A 19,775-nucleotide genomic window follows, 5' to 3' on the forward strand; every position below is an offset into this window, starting at 1 on the left:
GTTCTCAGTACTGTAGGAAAAATGGCTAACTGAATTTGAAGGAGGTAAGGATCTTTGCTGGATGTGTCCTCCTCAGAATTTCTCACCGAGCTGCATCGAGCAGCTTCCTGGGTTGCACACCAAGTATCCTGGCACTTGTACAGCTGTAGAGTGCAGTGTTCTTGTCTCTGCAAAATAGTGGGGACAGCGAAATAGGAATATTCACATACAAAAACTTGTCAAAGATGGAAATCTTCACAGATTTTGTGAGCTAAGCAAGAAGAGTCTGAAGTTCTTGGAGGATATTAGGCAAGAAGAATCTTTACATTTTGGTCAGAGAAGCAATGGGGAAAGGCAATCCTGTCCTGTCTTGGGGGCAGATTAGAGTGAAAATGTCTTTACTGCAAGAAAGAAACATTTTGAATCCGGACTTATTTTTCTGAAAGATAAGTGAGGGATTGGATAGGAAATTGTACAGCCAGAAGGAAGCTTAGTACTTTGCAGTATGATCATTCCAAGTTTCTGCTGAGCAGTAGGTTTTAAGCACCTGCCTTTCAAATGCACAGACTTTCTTAATATCTGCTTGCACCTATCACTTTCCTTATTCCTCAGCATAAGGCACAGCACGACTGCCTGCCTCCAGTTAGCCGCCAGTGTCTGCTGGTCGTTCATGTGCACCCCGTGAGAAACAGGACCAGTCAATGCTTCGTGAAACTAGCTCTTAGAGATACCAATGTGTGATGGTCTCTGGTCGATGCTGGTTCCACTTGTGCCATTTGCCTACCCTGAAGTGGAGGAAGAAGGCCTAAGCTCTCTTGTTGAGGGGCTGTTCTTGTGTTATGGTGTTTGGTGCATGGCCAGTCGCAGTAGAGTTAATACTGTCATCTGACAAGATCCTCCCCTTGTTGCTGGAACTGCTTTTCCCCAATTCTCAAAGCATATTGATGCATTTTGAGTGTATGTGGGGTTTGTTATGTCTGTTACTTAGTGTCTGTGTCATCTCCTGATGCCTACGGGAGCAATGCCAGCCTCATCCAAAGAGCCCCCTCAGGCTGGCTGATAGCCAGTAATCCCTTTAGAGAACTCTGTGCAGTGGGAGACTGCTGTGCTGCAGATCCTGCTGTTACTAATTTTTTTTTCACCTGTGGCCTTTTGCCATGTCCCACAGGGAGCTTGGTTTCCACGAAGCAGTTACAGAAAAGCAGTAGTGGCTGCTGTTCGCTAGGGACCTGTCAGTGCTCATCCTTTCTGTGGGAGAAGCAGCTGAGATAAGGAGATTCACATGTTGTGCTTGAATCCTCATAACCAAGAGGCAACAACAGGAGTGCTTTGTGGTGCTCTGCGAAGCGTGCCTTGTGTGAGCATGTCACATCCTGAAATTCTCACTGCCTGTATTCCTATGGCCTTTTCTGCCCCTTTGAGGCAGAACAACCAGTGTTCATGATTTCAGGTTAGCTCTGTGCTTCAGATGAAACCTGCAGGCTTTGGAAGATGGACCTGGATACTGTGAGTTGTGTAGCTGCTTGTAGTGAATATGGGTAGTGAGACTAAGATTGCACAACCAGGTCCTTTGTTTCACATCTAGGGTATGTGATATCTAGGCCATAGTGCTGTTACCCTGTGACAAGAGTCACTGTACTTTTTTTGTTGTTTTTAATTATTCTTCGCCTGTTTGACAAGATCCAATGCTAATCATAGGCAGAGAAAAAAAGCGTACCTAACCTTGCAATGGAACTGGGCACTGTGTGGATCCTCAAGCTCCTGTTAAAGGGGGCATCCTGATTGAGTGTGAGACCCCATCTGCTGGACGTGAAACAGAAGTGGGTGCTTCTGTCTTTGGAAGGTAGCTGGTGGGCACAAGGGTATGCTGGCTTCACCTAGGAAAGTCTCATGTTGCTCTCTGAGTTCTGCTTTCAGCTTTATGAAAACCTCATGTTAAGATTAATTATACACATGGGTCACTGGTGCAGGTGTTTGTGAAACCCTGACAGTTTTCCTTGGCTATTAAGTTCTGGAGTAATATGTAGCAGGAACGAGCTTGTTTTGTTTCTCTTCTCCTCTCCATACAGTTAAGAACAAACCCATAAACAAAAGCAAAGCTATTCCATCATTTTTCATCTCTACCAAGCTTCCGTTAAAAGACAGCTTGCCCTTCGTAAAATGTTCAGTTGGTTCTGAGCTCAGCCTGTTTTTATTTTGAGACAGAAGCAGCACATCTCACTTCCTGTGGTTCCTTCTGTGTCTAGCCATTGTGGTCCACACACCCTATTTTGCTGATGTGAAACTAACAGCTTAAACGGTTGTGATCATTAAGATGAAGAAAATGCCCAAGGATATTTGTCATCTCATTTGTGCGAACTGTTTCCTCCACTACTACTAGCTGTCCCTCTGCAGCATCTTAAATACCTGCTGTTTTTGTGACCTGCTCTTTTTTGACTGAAAGCTTCTTGGACAGGAATCTCTGGTAAAATTTGCAGGAATAGCTTAAGTCTGAGTTTTATTTTGATAAGTTACTGGGATTTATGTCTTGTACCAGTGCTCCTCTTTCAATTCACTTTCCCAGAATACCTTCATTTTCTCCTATCTTTAATGCTTTGCTATTAGGAGGAGAAATTAGTATTTGAGATAGGAATGTGGAAGGTAGTTGTTGTTTTGTGGTAGTGATGTTCTGAACAGGATTCTTGTCGCCACATGCAGCTTTTGTAATCAAATGCTTGTAGTACTGGGTGGATGCATTTTGTGAACGATGTAAATCCGTACTGTGGTATGCACCATTCAGAGGAAGTAAACCAACTCTCAGGTTAACCTTTCTGGTGTTGTGCACGTGTGTGTTTGGTTTTGTTTCCTATTCTGGGACCAACTTCTGATTTTTAGGAAGTGGATACCAAGTTTGAGGCCTCATCCCGCATGGAGACTTAGAAGTAGCATTGCTGTTTTTCTGCTGTGGTAACATTGTCAGGAATCTTGTCTTGTCCCATTAATTCTTCAGTTATTTCAAACTTAAAGTGCATTAGTCTGTCATACAGTGTAGTTGCTGTTTAAAAATGCTGCTGAAAATAAAAGTGCATTAATCCAGGAAACATAGCTGTGTGATGAAGCTGTATAGAAAAACAGTTACTGTGCTGTTGAACAGTATCTGGTTTGTGCAGTTTGCAGTTCAAAACGTCAGAAATCTATTTCAGGGCTGTGTGAATTGCTTGGAGCTTTTTAAGGCTGGACCAAGCATCAACACAATGCGTCTTCCAAGTTTCTGTAAAAGTCCTAGTAAAGCAGTATCTAAATATAGTGCTGGTGTACAAGCCTGCCTTTATTTTTCCCTTGTTGTGTTTTACTTGCTTCTGGTTTTATGCTTACTCTATTTTAAGAGGGTTCGGCTTTTCTCTGAAGTTTTCACTCAAAATGTTTGCCTTCAAAGATGACTTGAAGGACGAGTAATTAAAGTAAATAAATACATTTTCTATAAAAAGGAGTGAAGAACCGAGGCAGCTAAGCTTTAATGCAGCCACTGTGCCCCAGCCGCGCTGCGTGGAGGAGTGCAGCCATGCTTCTGGGTGTGTGCTCTGTTGCTGTCACAAAGACAAGCTGTGTGCACAAGTTGCTCAGCTCAGAGTATCTGTGTCTGGCTAATCTTTTTCCATCTCAAATCGGTTTGGTCAAGACAGAAAGCACGGTCTGGATCTTTTCCCTCTGATGGGGAGGATGACTGTGACTTCTTGTGTTTTCAAGTGAGTGATCCTTTCAGTAAGCAGTTTATTTCATCTAACATCTTTGTCTGCATTCCTCCAGGCTATGTAAGGAGCTGAGGCTGACACCTTTGCTAAACCTGCTGTTTGAATGTACGTGTGGTCAAACCATCTTCCAGTGCAATAGAAAATGACGTTTGTTTGTATTTTCCCAATGTGTTAACTTTTAAAAATTGAGGCCAAACAATCATTTAGCCTTCTATCATTTCTGAAATGTGCAGTCAAGATGCTGAGATCACAGTGTATTTATAATGCACCTGTGCACAAAGTGCAGTTACCTCTTGCATCATACAAAGGGCTTCTAGATCTCCTGTGTCTGAGGCTTGAAATTAGGTTTTGTCTCATTTGGGGTTTTTTAATCCTTGCAGCCATAGATGGCCCTCAGAGCTACTCCTAGTGGTTCTTGGATTGCAGATTCTTTCACCTGTAAAAGCACAGTTTTGAATATCAGTGCACACAGAGCATCCAATAACTTGTGTTTCCATGGCTGCTGTTCAAGCTGCAGTCACAAGCATTCGGGCCTGGCTCATTGCTTAGGCTGAACCACCAAGTTGCTTTCCAGCCCCTTGTTGGCTGCTGCAGTGAACAAAGGGGTGAGGTGCCCAGGGCTTCCTTGCAGAATGGCTCTTGCTTCTGATCACCATCTGCCTGCTGCAAACTGCCCTGGGCAGATCCAATTGTTAGTGGATCTCAGTTCATGAGCAGTTGTGTGGCAGGACTGCTGGTGCAAGACAGCCTCCTGTTCCAGCTACTCCCATTCTTTTCCTTGGTAATGCTTTGTTCTCTCTCAAAATGTTGCTTGGAAAGAGGAAGGGAGGAGATTCCCAGGTTATTATCTACTAAGTAGATTGAGATTGTAGTTCTGGTACATAATTGATTTATTTTCCTTTTTTCAGGCTTGAAATCAGAAGCAGGCTTTATCTGCTCATGTCAGTCCATTGTGTTTATCAGTCCTTCTAAAATTTCAGTGCTGCTTCTTGGGGAATGGTTGTCCTCTGTTTTGAGAGAGGGATGCCACTGGAAATAGGAGGAGAAAGTAGCTCTAAAACAACATAGAAAATATTCCCTTGCCTCTATATTGTTTTTAAGTTCTTGTTTTAAGTTAGCTCCTCTAGGTAAACCAGTTCTCTGGCTCTACTTGTGGCTCTTCTATGCTCAGGTCTAGCAGCTCAGCTGTTCTCTTTGCCTGTTTTTATTAAGCAGTGAAATTGGAAATGAAGGTATTAACAGCAGAAAATATATTTAGTGTTTTTGATGTGGTGTCCAGTATAAGAGTGTTACTTTAATCAGCTTCAATCATCACTATGGAAAGAGAAGACCTAGAGCAGGAAAGTGGGGACAGAGGGATGAATGCTGAAACTCTCTCCTGCGACTTTTCTGGGAATGAGTCCTCGCTGTTGACAATTCTTTGCCAACTCATCTGCAGTGCAGTGTAGTGTAAAGACTTCTCTGGAGCCTACAACAGAGACCTGTTTTTATAGGTAGGCCCCTCTCCTGCTTTGCTGTTGCCTCCTGCACCAGCTGATCTGAATTACAGATTCTCGGTGCCCTTTGTTTGTATGTGGTGGACACAGCTGTCTGCACAGGCAGCTAGGCTCTGATCCTGCCAGAGTCTGTGTGCATCTGCACATCCACCAGCTCTCCTTGAAGTTAACAGGGAGTCTTGATGCAGAGTTACTGTGTGAAACCTCTTTGTGACTTGGCTGAGCAAGAAGACCTCTGATTGTATGCTTTGAGAACTACTGTCCATGCAGGAGCTCTGCACTGTATACATAAATTTGGAAGATACAGAAGAAAGCTTTTGGGGAGTTGGTTGGAAGTGATGTGGTCCTGTTTCCTTTTGGGTCAAATTCACTGGCACATCCTCTTGGCCTGGCTTCACAATCATGGTACTTGCTGGCTCATTCATGCTGATGAATGGTGGGATTTCAAGACATGGTAATGTAATGCATCTGTATTACCAAAATAAGCTCTCTCTTATCCTGCCATATTTTAGTAAAATGTGAACAGCAGTGAAGCAGTCAATGATACTGATGTGTAAAACAGCACAGTTGGCATATGATGGAGAACACCATAGGCTCAGACTGAGGTTTTTCCTCTCATCTGCTCTGCAGCCTCAATGAGAGCTCTGACACTGCTGTACTGCTTGTATTTGTATTGTGTTTTTCAAATTTGCTCATGATTACAGGAGAATAGACACCTCCAGAAGCAGGCTCTGAAGGGAAAAAAGTAATTTGGAAGAAAAAGACATGGTATGTTACATGAGAACTTACTAGCCCAGAATGAATCTTAGTCTTATCTAGTAGGTTTGAAGGAAAGGAGATGGAGAGAAGATAGTGTTTATTAATGTTTGTGGGGAGCTGTGTTCCCCTTACAGCATCCTCAATTAAAAATAATAATAGCTTCTTAAACTGATTTGTCATGGTTATGAACCACACCAAAGCAGTTTTTTCTTCGTCCAGGTGACAGGAAGGCACTGAGCTTGGGCAGCAGCTGCGTTCAAAAAAGGTTGTTAGTGTTGTAGGCAGAGCCATCTGCCTAGCAAGGCACTTAGAGCTTGGGTTGCTTGTTCTAGGCCGAGATGATAAATCAATAGGGTTGGTTCTTTTTTGTTGCTTTTTTTTTTTTTACAGTAACGAGAAAGATGTCAATGGCTGGATTTACATTGTAAACAGGAAAGTAGTGGCTAGCTTTATCTGCTTCTTAGTGTCCTAGCTGCAGTAGTGACAAAACAATTTAAAAAAAGCCAAAGCAGCTCATCTTGAGAGGCTGAGACCTGGAAACAGAACGGTATTCTTATTGTTTATTGCTTTTTTCAAACAGATTTTAAATATCCCCCACTGTCTGGGCTTGGTCCTCCCTTCCTCCTCACAAACCTGTCATTTCAGTTAAACCCTTGTTTTAACAGGCACTTTCCTCTCTGCATGGCAGGACTTTTGGTCTGCTCGAGTGAAATACAGGAAATGGAACATACACATCGTGGGGTGTTTTCTTGCTAACAGATCCTGCTGTGGCAATTTGGTCCATTTTGTTTCTATTAATTTTCTAATCCTTTCTATTTCTCTGGAGTATCCTGTTGTCAAATGTTGTTTGAAATGACTGCAAAACTCTGAAATAACTGTGAGGACACAATGGTAATTAGTATGTTGATTGTTGATGGAATTTTCATTCATTCATGAGACAAATGATAGAGCCACAGCAGGCAAGGAAGAAGCAGCCTCCCCAATGTAGTTAGTACACACAGTTTCCTTTTAGCCTTTGTTACTAGATTTCTTTTTAGAAGGGAAACCAAGGTTTTATTTTGAGCACAGCAGTAATGCTGACCTGAACAGTCACATTTGTTCCATCCCACCTCTGTGCCCAATTTGTGCTGATGCATTTTGTGGAGATGATCAGCGAAATGGAATAAGGAACTGCTTTGTGTTGTAAAATAATACTCTTCTCCAGTTATTTTTAGCCTGGCCAGCTCCTGCTGTGGTTTGCTGTGCTCCTTGCAAACAGATCTCTTATAGGACATTATGGGACAATGGGGGAGATATGGGCACGAGCCTGTGAAGAAATCGGAGACTGCTGGAATCCTGAGACTTTACACCCCCTAATGCAGCTCCTGCTTTTGTTGGGAAATAGTCTGACTTCTTAGCTCTTCTCCTATAGCTCTCTGTGGTTTGTTGTTGCTTCATTTGTGTTTTTCTTTGCTTTTTTTTTACCTTATTTTTCATGGAAAACCTTTATTCATTGTAGTCAGTTTACGCCTCTGATCTGGTCACTGCTGAAGTTTTTGGTGGTTTTCAAGTAAACCTGCATTCACTTGTGGATGTGTCAGCCTGTGCTTGTATTCTCATAGTGACAAAAGGCTTCAGTTCTGAAGGACTAGACCTAAAATGTATTTTCTGCCTAATAGGATTGTAGTGAATCAAAGCAGCTAAACTTTGTGCACAATCCTGAATGAGGAATGGAAAAGAAAACTGGTAAAGCATTCTGGTTTGCTCCGGGATTTGCTTTGCCAAGAACATCTAATGGCCTGACTGCCAGCATGAACTGAACATGGAAATGTTTCCATCCTGCCTGGGAAAACATAGAGCAGGAGAGGAATCTAAAGGTGTGGACCCTGGATGGTAACACACTCAGTTTCTGCTGCATCCAAGGCACGAGTTCATCCTTTTGTGGGGGTTGCGTTGCAGCACGTGACTTAGTGCTAAGCGTTTAGGAAGAAGAGTCAGAAAAGAAAAAAGACAGCAGGAGTTTCACTGTTTTGGGCCATGTCCTCACCTGCAGGTTAAGTATTCTCCTGTGCTTCCTTCTCTGGAATATAATTTAAGTTTGATCAGAATTTGTCTTTTTCTCTTGGCTGCATATTTGCAGCCAGTGATTCTGTGAACATACTTCATTCATACCTGTGTCTGCTTACTGACAGATGTTTAGAGCCCTAAATGATGGTGATTAACCCTTCTGAGTGCCTTGGTGGAAAGCCTGTATGCCGTAGGCATAGTCAGCTATCAGAGGCAAATGTTCAAGGCTCGCCTCCTGTGGTAGCAATGGCTAACTTTCTTTGCTGATGTTAGTAACATGCAGCCTACTTGCAAAGGATCTTAAATTTTACAAAATGCTGTTGAGACACCCTGTGTTTGAAAGGCCGTACCTTTAAAACATGTGGCTTGACTTCCTCCTACTTGCAACTGTTATCATCTGATGGACTCCTCTGGCCAGTTTGTGGTGTGTGATGATTGTGTTTCCATCCTGATATTAGTTGGGCAAGTGTCAAATGTCTTAGAGAGATGGGAATTTACATCTCTGCTACTCTTCCCTTGCTGACCTCTGTGGCAGACCAAGTTTGAAAGCCTGGCTGAGTGCAGTGTGGGGATGACAGCTTGGTCTGCCCTCCTGAGTGTGCAGCACTCCCTGGCTGCTAAGCCAGAGTTATCTGCAACAAAGACAAGCAGCAAGCAGGCTGCCAGCAGGAAAATGTTTTGAATTGGCAGTTACACAGCAGTGTCTGGGAAAAGGTGGACTCTCCTCAATGACCAGGTTAGCATCATGAATTTCTAATGCTATAAACTCTCTCAGTAATGTCAGTGAGCAATTCTTTCTGTCCTCTGGGAGGATGCCTTTAGGTTTCCCTGAGATTGGGAACTGTCTCAGTAATTCCAGCTTGCACTTCATGGCTGGATCGTGGAAACAGCCTGCGTAGGCTTTAGATCTGTGTGAACATTCAATCTGCCTGCAGGAAAATTTCAATCAGAGCAAAAAGCAACAGCGTCTCGGTGATAGACCGCCGCAAAGTGATCAGGCCTATCCTCTAGTCTCTGCTTGAACTCTTCATAGAACCACATGTGGGCACATTACAGACCTCTGGTCTTCCTTTTTAGACTTAATGATCTGAGTTTGGCACACCTAAAAGATTAAAAGTTGACTGCAGTTAATTCATCTCCTAAAGACTGATGGGCACTGTCTGCTATAGGGATAAAGCTCATCTGTGGCACAGACATAAGTTTCTTGGGGGCTGGTTAAAATCTACAGCCCAAGATCCCTTGGGGGATGAAGGGAGGGTGAAGGGAAAACCACCAGCTGTCCTTTGCTGCTTCCATATGTAAGGTACATTGCTTTTTCCATCTTCAATTTCAAAAATAAAATGCAGTTCTCAATCACTACATGCATGCACACCTGTGCACACATGCACACCATTATACTTCAAAGAAAATGGGGAGGAGGGGACACAAACCTGAAACGAGTATGGTGATTTCAGGAAAATCTGCTCAGTTCTTGAATTCACAGAACTAGGCTATATCACAACCAAAAGTGTAAAGCTGCCATTCCAGTGTCCAGATTTGTGTTTCAAAAGCCTGGGGTACCTCTCCATTTGCATCCTATCCCCTAAAGAGTTTTGCTGCAGGTTATCAACATACAGCATGCTTCCAGTGCCCGTTTAATGCCTGCCTGCAGATGGGAAACTGCAGCTTGGCTCTATTGTATGAAACTGCTTGTTTAACTCAGCCTCGTCTGTGTGTTGATGGGTGTTTCCTGTGGGTGAGCTGTGTTATGTATTTCACCACAGTTCTTCTGCAACCCATACTCTCAAACAGGTTGTTTGGCAGTGGTAAGGAAGATAATCCTGCGTGGATATTTTTTTTTTCTATGGCACATGATTACAAGTCAATTGCTTAGCACTGAAAGCTGTGCTTTACAGAGGTCTATAGTTTGAAGCCATAGGCAGACTTGAAGCTAGCTCCTGTTACTGTTTGCCTCTGTTTACATGCCTATGTAATAGTAAAGAGAGGATTTTTGAAATAATAGTGATCTATCTATTTATGTGTACATACTTGTGTGTTTTTTTTTCTTTTTCTCTTTTGCTAAATATATTTGGTTTCATACTTGACTGAGGGCTTTAGGTTTCACTAAACATCTTTATAATCAAGTGTACTGTCTTGCAGCATTGTATCTCTTATCTGTGTAAGAAGAGACTTTGCTCTGAATCTGTTTAGTGTCTTAGTGGAGCCTTTTATTCATCAATCTAAGAAGAATAAAGCCACAGGGATTTGACATGGCAAATCAGCTGCTTTCTTCCTCTCTCCCTCCCCCCCCCCTTCCCATACCTGGTTTTCATTCTAGGACAAGTTCCTGATATAGGTAGACAGTATAATTGTTAGTGGATCTCAGCTTTGTGCTAAAGCGTGTGTGCACTGCTTCTGGTTTTGCAGATGATGATTCAGATGATGTCAAGAAAATGAGCAAAATGCTCAGTTTTCCATAGTTTAACATTTTTATACTTTAGAATGTGCTGCTGCATTCCCTAGGCAACTGCATTCACAGCCCGTCCACATAAATGTACTTCTACATGTGCTTACTGCTGGGAATGAATCCCTGATCCTTCTCCAAGCAGCCTGGCCAGGGCCAGCACTAAGAAATATGATGACATGAACCTGCATTGTTTATCACCAAGCAAATGGTGGCATGTAAAAGCTGGAGCTGGGAGATCGCATTAATTTGATGGTTACAAAAGCAACCAGTCAACCAAAAAAAAACTAACAAGGATTGCACAAAAGTTATTTGTCCCCAAAGCAGCCATGTTAGAATCCAGGAATTGACCAAACTTCTGCTTAAAGGAAGCCTCCATCAGTGCTTTGCTAATACATTGTTTTCAGCTGCTGTGCAAGCTTTAGGTATGCCTATCCTGTAACCACTATGCCTATGTAACCTTTTAGTTGGGATTTCTGTGCCATGAACTGGATCAGAAAGCTGATCCAGCTTAGAAGGGAATTGTGGAAGATGTTTTTCTTTGAGCTGACTGAGTTCTTTATCTGGGCCATAGCCACGTGTGGGGCTGTGTGTAACTAAGGGGATAAGAGGGAAAGGGTCATGCTGTGGTTTATGGCTTGGTGGTGGAAACCTTAGACCCTTCTTGCTGCCAAGACTTTGCATTATCAAACTGTGGCCTTGCACATTCCTTGGTATAGAAATGCACGGCCAGACATGCAGACTGGTTTAACACTCTTCTGCTGTGCAGCTGCAGGAATGTTTTTGGAGTGAGTATAGACATTGCAAACTTGTGCTAGCCTTGGTACCGTTTACAATGAAGCCACAGTGATGTGGGGCTTTGGCATAAACCAGCTTCCCCACCCCCTTCAGGATTCTCTGTATTTACTTAGGCAGGCAGGTCTGAGCTGCAGTGGCTTCGCCGCTCTTTTAGTGGGATTAGCTGGGGCACAGCTAGCTTGGAAGCTTCTCTGCATGCTGCTGTTAAGCCTCTCAAGCAGCTATGGATGTTGTGATGCTGTGAACGTATGACACTCGAGTCACTGTGTGGCCCAAACGATTAGATGCAACTAGTCTTTTTAATTTTGAAGTTAGTTTCTTTTTCCCTTGTGCTGGCAAGGTAGTTCTCTGTCTTGGTCTCACACTCTCAAAGAATGCATGTGACACACAGCAGGAGGGGGGTAGGCAGCAGGACAAGGCTGCTGTGCAGTCACTGAGTGCAAGGAAGTTTGTAGCTAACTGCAGGTTTGTTAGATTGCTCTTTTCTCCCAGCCAGGAGAAATTTGATGCTGTGAGGAAGAGGGAGTAGTTTAGAAGAGGTAAGGAACAGAAAAACAAAAGAAAAGAATGTTGAGTTTGAGCACGGCAAACTGAAATGAAAGCTTGGGGAGGTGAGGGGATGGAAGCAATAACTGAAGAAGAGGATGTGGGGCAGGTTCCTAAAGATGGGAACAAAGCAAGGCCAGGAAGGTTACTGTCATCAGAACCAAAAGGTGAAAGTAACCGTTTGAGTGCGTGCAAAACTGATGAAAAACCTTTGTAGCCCCCGAGTAGTTGATTGCAGATGATGATGTGCTGGTGCAGAGTGGAGTACTGTAAGGGAATATTGGATGGCCAGTGGCAGAAATAGCTGCTGTTTAGTGGTGAGAGGGCACATTTTGGTCAGTCACAGCTGCCAGACTTTCTTATGAGGGTAGGGGACAGGGACTTTTACAAGCTGTCAAAACAGAAAAGCTGCTGCTGGTGAGGGTAGCTTGAGCATTTTGTTGCTCATTGTCCTCATGCAGAGGACAAGCCTCTGTGGGGTTAAATGGCCACATGGCTAAGCCAGGTCCCTGTGCCCAAAGCAACACTGGTGCTTTGCTCCCTGAGATTGCTTACATCTACAAGAGGGTCACCCAGAGCAGCTAGGGATGTCCAATGAGCTCCTGGCTCCAATCCCTTTGCTGTAGTTGTTCTGCTGCCAGGTAGAGCCTGAACAGCCTGTGCAGAGTTGTGCCTGCCTGTAGGAGATCCAAATAACCTAGTTTCCCTAGCAACAGTGGTCTCTTTAATCACAGAGATGCGAGCCTACCTCTGTTATTAGTGTTGGGGCTTGCTTAGTGTATCTCGCTAGAGTAATACTTTGCTTCTGTTGGAATAAATGGCGGAATAAAAGCAAGAAGGTCTGTCTGCCTCAGAGATAATTAAAAATCTCCATGGGTGGATTTCAGTGCTGTATGAAACAATAATAGGAAGAAGAGGGATTATAACTGTTTCTAAGGTTTTTGAATGTGTTACAGATACTACAGATACAGTATCAAAGCTTTAAATTCTGTGTGGGGCTTTCTCTGCTCGTATCTTGTGGCAGTCTGTGACACTGATGGGCTGGCTCTTCATTCCTTGCTGAGGGGTCTTATTTTCATTTTCATGCATGGAAAGACAAAGTGAATGATGCAAAGGTAAACTGAATCTTTATGCAGTGCTGGGAATAGATCTCTTCTTTCTAACCTAAGTCTTCCATCTTCCTTTCCTTTCCTTTCGAATGATGATTTCCCTGTGTAGTAGGAGACAAAACGTGTTGTGGAAATCAGAAATACAAAGCCTACTTCTTAGTAGGAGAAAGTGAGGAAAGTGAAAATACTGTGATTCCCTGCAAGCCTTTCTGCTGATATACACTATATGGAGTTTACTTCTCCATTAACAGTAAGGGAGCAAACCATACAGTTAGAAAGCGAGCACTGGGAGTAAAGAAATATTCCTGCTTTCATTTCTGCACGGCAAATGAGTCTTGTTACTGCATGTGTGCAGGAGAAACTGGTTTGAATAGGAGTTTGAAGAAATTCTTCCTTGATCAAAGACATGAAGCTGACATAAGCACCCTGTACTGATGTTCCTCTGTGGATAAAGCAAGTGTTAAATTGTCAGCAGTGTTTTTCAGGCTTCTTGGGTTAGAAAGCTGCAGGAGGGATAATTCAATGGAAATCAGGTATTTGCATTCCTCCAGTGAATTTGCCTGGTGTTACATTTTTATTTTTATTTTTTTAATGACATAAATATTGTAGAGGTGGGAGGAATAAGGATTGTCTTCCACATAAAATTCTAATTTCTGGAGTCAGCATGGTCCCTAATCATGCCTTGTGACCACATAGAAGACCAGTCATCTTGCGCATGGTGGAGGTTATTCCTGTTGATTTCTTTCCTTGCCTGTTTGAGAGTTGGAACTCAAAGGCCTTGATATCTTCTCTTCTGCATTCTTTTAGCTAAAGGGCTCCTGACAATTCAAGCATGAGATCTGTGATTTGTTTGGCTTGCTGATATGTGGGCATTATCCAACTTATCTGAAATCTCTTTTGTTTGTGCCTGATCATCCTTACTTTAGCACCTCTATTTCAAGCCTCCATTTACCAAATTAACTTAATAGGATGAGTTCTAAACAACTAAGAAAATCTGGAAAGTCTCTGACATCTCAATAAAAGTCCACCCCAGCAAATACGTACTGTTTCTTTTCTTTTTTTCCCTTCCTCTCCCATTCCCATTCCTGTGGTCTTGCACAATCTAAAAGTCCTTTGAGAAACTGAGGGCTTGAGCACAAGGTAATACCATGAGAGAGTGGGTGACATAAAACTCACTGAGCTTGTTAAAATAATATTGCCATGGTCACTCAGCAGCCTGAAGGCCACATACACAGCAGTTATTTAGCGGGGTGGTATTTGCTACAAATTGAGACAGAGGCTCACTTCTACAGTGAGTTTATTGTTAGGTTTTCGGTATATTGTTTGCATAAATTCCCTGGACTGGCTCTCCCTCCTGAATAAACCGCATGGATCAAGTTTTATTCTGTTTCACACAAAGTTCACATCCTTTGCTGGCATGAGTCATGCTTTAACTGAGTTTACTGTGAAGGAGGAAAGTGGGCTTTAAAATGTTACTCCTCCACCCTGCCTTGGTGATGTATAACACGATTATTAGTATGCTTGGCAGCTGCTGCTTATTATTTTTACAGAACCTAGATATGTGAAAACAAGTAGAAACTAGTTCTACAAGTAAAGGTTGAGTTCCAGTGTGAATTTAATGCAAATTTTTGAACTTTTTAAGACCAAAACCAAACAAACAAAATCCTTGTTTATGGCTTTGTCTTCCGTAAGGCTTGCCTGCTACAGTAGAAGTGGATCTAGCTTGTCTGCCTTGAGTTATTCCTCAGTTTGGGGAGAAGAGTGAAAATGAATGACTTGTAACTGAAAGCAGCAGATTTCTGCCATGGCCTGGGCATGGCTATCACTGCTCACACTTCTGTACGCTGACAGGTGAAAATGCTTCACACGTGAAGTATGAGCAACATGCAAAGTTGCTTCCATCCTCCTTTGGGCATGATAGATGTGATTCTTTGGCACTGTGCAGAAAGCAAATGTTCATCCTCTGTGTGTATTTGTGCAGAGAGGTAAAAGACCTTTTAATTTACAGCACAGGGAGCTGTTCTGTTCAGTATGTGTCCTCAGTACAGGTTTTTGCAGAAACAGTGGAAAAGATACCAGAATCAATTTTACTACTCATTTTTCCTGCAGAAATTCATTGATACCTCCTAAAAATTCAAATGTGGTGTAAAGAATTAAATTAACCATTTTATTTTTATTTTTGTGGGGTACTGGAGAGAAGGAGGGTGATTGTTTATTTGCTTAGGGAATTAGAATTGAGGAGGAAGGCAGCCAATAGAAGACGGACTCTTAGAGTTTTGTTTTGGCAGCAGGCCCGTTCACTTGACATGTACGACCTTTCTTTCCTAGTCCTCTTGTTCCTAGTCTGAAGAGAATTACAGAACCACTGAATCTTTTAGATTGAAAAAGACCTTCAAGATCACCGAGTCCAACTGTTCATTTTCTGAGCTATGTATTATTGATGATTGCTAAACCTTCAGGGGTATCATCTGTTCATTTCCACAGAAAAATAAGAACAACAGAGACTGCTACCCCAACCCACTGCATTGATAGACTCAGACTGTGTGACTTGTATGGAGCCTGTACGAGTATTTATCTTAATGCTAATACTTTTGAAGCAAAACTTGGAGGAAAGAGCTGCAATTTCATGAACACCGATGTTAGATATTAGAAAGGACTTTGCCTTTTAGGACTTAAAATCATCAAAATGAATGTTTGGTGACATGAGCTTAATTAAATTCATGCTTCCACTTGATCTATATTTAACTATCACTGATTCTGTGATTACTTATCAGTAAACTAAATAGCTGGGACATCAACAGTGCTGTGGTTGACCAGCCTGTTTCATATCCAGTTTGGCTCTGACCAGACAGATTTTTCTCCCGTGTTTTGCAGATGCTTCATTCAGTGGCACACCACCCAGCTATGCGTATGATGCAGACCGTGCTGAAGAACAGAGGCGACATCATGATATGATGCCCTACATCGATGACTCGCCATCGTCTTCCCCCCATCTCAGTTCCAAGAGTCGAGGCAGCAGAGACACCCTGTCTTCAGGGTCTCTGGAATCTACAAAATCAGTGAGTTCTTTCCTGCCTTTTTGGGGTCAATCACACCTTGTAAAGGTGGAAGGAGTAGACTGCTTTAAGGGGGAGGGGGGCTGCCAGAATGGTAAGACAGGTTAGTTGATACACTATCAGTCATGTGGTACTATATTGTATATTTGATGTTAAATTGAGACTTCTGACTGATGTTCAAGCTAAATTTCAGAAATAAGCGTTCTGTGTATTTTTTTTTACTCATTTTTAACTCATTTTTTCACACTTTGAATGTATTGAAGAAAAGGGATGCTTAAATGCTGCTAAGAAGTCTCTAAATACCAGATGTTTTGGAAGAGGGGATACTGGACCAGAGCTTCCTAAAGTATAGGTGCATTTGGGGGCCTGTGTTCCTTGTGTGCGTCTGTTTATGTGGGCTGTCATTGCCTTACACAAGGAAAATTAATTATTTTTGGGTACTTTGAAGGCTTTGATAAGGTATCTGGAATATACAGACCATTTCTTTTGCTCTGTGGAAGTGGAATAAGGAGAATTAACACTGTCAGCTCTAAACTGGAGTGACTTGTGTGGGAGATGGATGTTCATAAAAACTTTTACTGTTTACTAAATGCATATCCATATAATCTCTTCTGAGCTTTTTATCTTATCAGAATTGACTGAGTAGCTTGATTTGTGTTTTCTGTGTGGCCATTCAGGCTATTTTGCATTATTTTTGCTTCAGGGGCATGGCTATTGTTTAGAACTTGATGATTTTTTTTTGTTGCATATTGCATTTTTTATCTTATAGAGAATCTGCCACTTGCTTTGGTAAATAGCCATCGACTGCTCTCTTTAGTCAGAAATCTCTTACATTTAACTTGATCTGTTTGCCTTTGAACTGTAGTTTGCCGTTTTTATCCTTTTGCTTTCAAAATTGCAGAGCACTTCCATGCCAAACTGGTGTTTCTTTGGAAATCTTTGTCATCTGCAGATTTTTGGTTTCCCCAATTCATTCATAAAAATACTTAGTAGCACAAAAACAGCTCTTAGTTTCTTCCTACTCTATTTCTAAGACAGTGTAGCCAACCAGCCTTGAATTCTCATTTTGCAAATGACACTTTGAAATCTGTCATTTAAGTTGTTTAATTTGTGTTGACTTTGTATTGTTCTGTCCTATTAATCAAAGTGTCATGGGAGAAGATGAGGGGTATTTTACAGGTATCAGTCTACAAGTAAATCAACACCTTTATCAGACAGTTTTATTTATTTTATATTAAAATGATTTCTGGAGTTTGACAAGTTCCACAAACCATTGCTTTTAGCATTGATTTTATCCATCCTTCTATCATTCTTTCTTGGTTAGTGTCACATCATGCGTTTCCTTACTTCTTCCAGGATGAATGTTAGATTATAAAGACTACTTGAAAGTGTTCTTGTTCTTCTCCTCAAGGTCTCTTAAAGCATTATCTAGTTCATTTACTGTTGATTGTTGTATTTTATTTGAATATAGTGTATGGAATCTAGCTAGCTGCTTCTACTTTACCCTATTAACTCTGAGATGCTTTTTTTCCTAATTGCTCGGGATGAGAACTCCTGTGATATCCAAGAGCCTTTTGAATGGAGAAATGATCATTAATGATTTCAAAAGCTCCAATAATATTTTGATATTGGCTTGAGATTTTCAGGTTATGTTTCTTAGGTTAAAAGGAAAATGCAATTTGACATCATATGGCTGAGTCAAAGAACCCACTGTCACATTGTTTGTAGCTGGAGGCCGGGAAGAGAAACAGCCAAATGTTTCATCTTAGTCTTGATTTATTTGAATATCACCCCATAAGCATTTAAAAGCAGATAATTTAGTGTTGTCCTAACAATACTAGAAGACTGCCTTTTAAAAAGGTAATACTTATAACCAGCTGCTTTCTTCTCTCTGACTATAAGAAAGATTTTTTATTGTTTCCAAAAAATGCAGGGATACTGAGACAGACTAAACTTAAAATAATGAACTTCAACTGCTTCAGCTGATCGTGGCTGCAGTTAGTTCACAACTGACAATGCTATCTATGAATGGAGGTCCACAACATGGAGGAAGAAATTAGTTTATAAATGGTTATGCTATTTCCTAAGCAAGTTAAACTTTGACACAAGTTGTTAGATGAGTTTTACTATAATTATGTTTTCAGCTGTAGTGGAAAAGACATCAGTAACAAAATTAAGTGTCATGTACTTTGCTCGTTGCAGTGTATTTAAACCATGTTGGATCAGAACCCTGAAATACCAGGATGCAAGTCTGTTGTTTTTTTTTTCCCCTCACTACACCTCATTAGCTGAAAACACGTCTGTGTGCATGCTTGTATAGTAGTCCCTTCTTCTGGCTTCTTATGTGCCTGCAGTTATTTAGATTATCATGGCCAGAGTCTAGAAATCAACAGTTACTGTATATAGCAACATGACAGTTGTTGTATACATACTGCTTTCTCAAAATATTACATTTGTAAGATTGTTTAAAGGTTAAAGAATTACTGACTATGCAGTCCTGCCTTGTGCAGATAACTTTGAGTCTTTATAATTAATTTCAATTACACAATTGTCCTATTTTTTGTATAGTTTTTTCTGTGTTATTTAGTGCATGTAACAAGTAATACTGGATTCAGTGTTTTATTGCTCTGTATATGTGGGACGTTTTAAACTTAGTTCTGAGTACACAAGTACTCATTTCCTTTGGGCATGACCATTAATTCCAAATACTATTGGAATGCTATGCAGGCCTTAATTATCCCTGCAGTGTCCTGTGAGATAAGAAGATACCATGTCCACTTATCACAGGTAATGAAGGCAGAGAGATTATAGGAAGTGCATCTGCTCATTTTGAGTCCTTAATGTGAGATGTCTGATGTTATACAAAACCAGCTTCTAACTTTTAATGTGTTCTTCGCGTTCAAAGAGAAATTCCTTTAATTTCACTTGCAACCAAGGGCTAACAGCACTTCAGTCAGACACCCAGATGAAAAGCATGCAAACAATGATGTATTTTTTTAATGTGATCATGACCAATTCATTTAGCATCACAGACTCGGCAGCATTCTGATGTTGTTCATTGGCCTTATTCGTCAGAACAGTCTTTCTTTTGGAGATCAGATCATTGATATCTGAACATTGAGGGCATTGTTCTTTGACATATTTTTATGTCAAAGGGATTTATATATATATATTTTTACCGACTGACTAAATGCTTCTGTCTTCTGACAGAGGCTGTAGTGTTCGGTTGGGTGGCGTTGGCAGGCTGGCCTCCATTTGGTTACCTAGCCAACGTAGAGAAGATGCAGAGGGACAAAGCAGTGTCTTGTTCCAAAAGAAACCAAGAGGATACCTCGTGGACTACATGTGGAGGGGCTTTATGTTCCTCAGCCTGGGAGGTGACAGACTCCCAGCGCCTCATGTCCTTTGTTCCAGGAAGCGATGGCCACAAGCTGACTTCCAGAAGGCTGCTGTTCTTCTCAATCTTTGTCGCTTTGGATCCGTTTCTCAATTCCCTCTTCTGCTTACATCATCTAAGTAGACTAAAAGATGTTGACTGCTCTGCATTCAAATTGTACAAATTCAACTGCATTTTATGTATTTCTATTTCACTTGCTTTGTGAATCCATCACTCAAATATATGCCCCTATCCAAAGAGGGTGATGAGGGATGCCATCCTTAGTTTTATCTTTCATTGAAGGAGGATGTAAATGAGGGCATTTTTGATGTGCATCTCAACATCCCAACTCATCATTTTTCTAGTAAGGAAGCCTTAAAAGATGTTTGCATTGAGCAGTCCAGGTTGTACCCCTCTTCTGGCTCTTCCAGAATCT

General features: G+C 41.6%; 1 protein-coding gene across 2 annotated transcripts in view; it reads left to right on the forward strand.

Moving 5' to 3' along the window:
• The window catches only part of BCR (BCR activator of RhoGEF and GTPase), a 100,342-nt gene that overhangs the window by 30,657 nt on the left and 49,910 nt on the right, over positions 1-19,775 (forward strand). For both annotated transcript variants that reach the window (XM_052689445.1, XM_052689446.1), the window contains exon 2: positions 15,782-15,966. In XM_052689445.1, the coding sequence (XP_052545405.1) occupies positions 15,782-15,966 (185 nt within the window). The remainder of the gene's footprint in view (positions 1-15,781; positions 15,967-19,775) is intronic.

Source organism: Tympanuchus pallidicinctus, unplaced genomic scaffold (genome assembly GCF_026119805.1).
Source record: "Tympanuchus pallidicinctus isolate F22 unplaced genomic scaffold, pur_lepc_1.0 scaffold25, whole genome shotgun sequence".
NCBI lineage: Eukaryota > Metazoa > Chordata > Aves > Galliformes > Phasianidae > Tympanuchus > Tympanuchus pallidicinctus.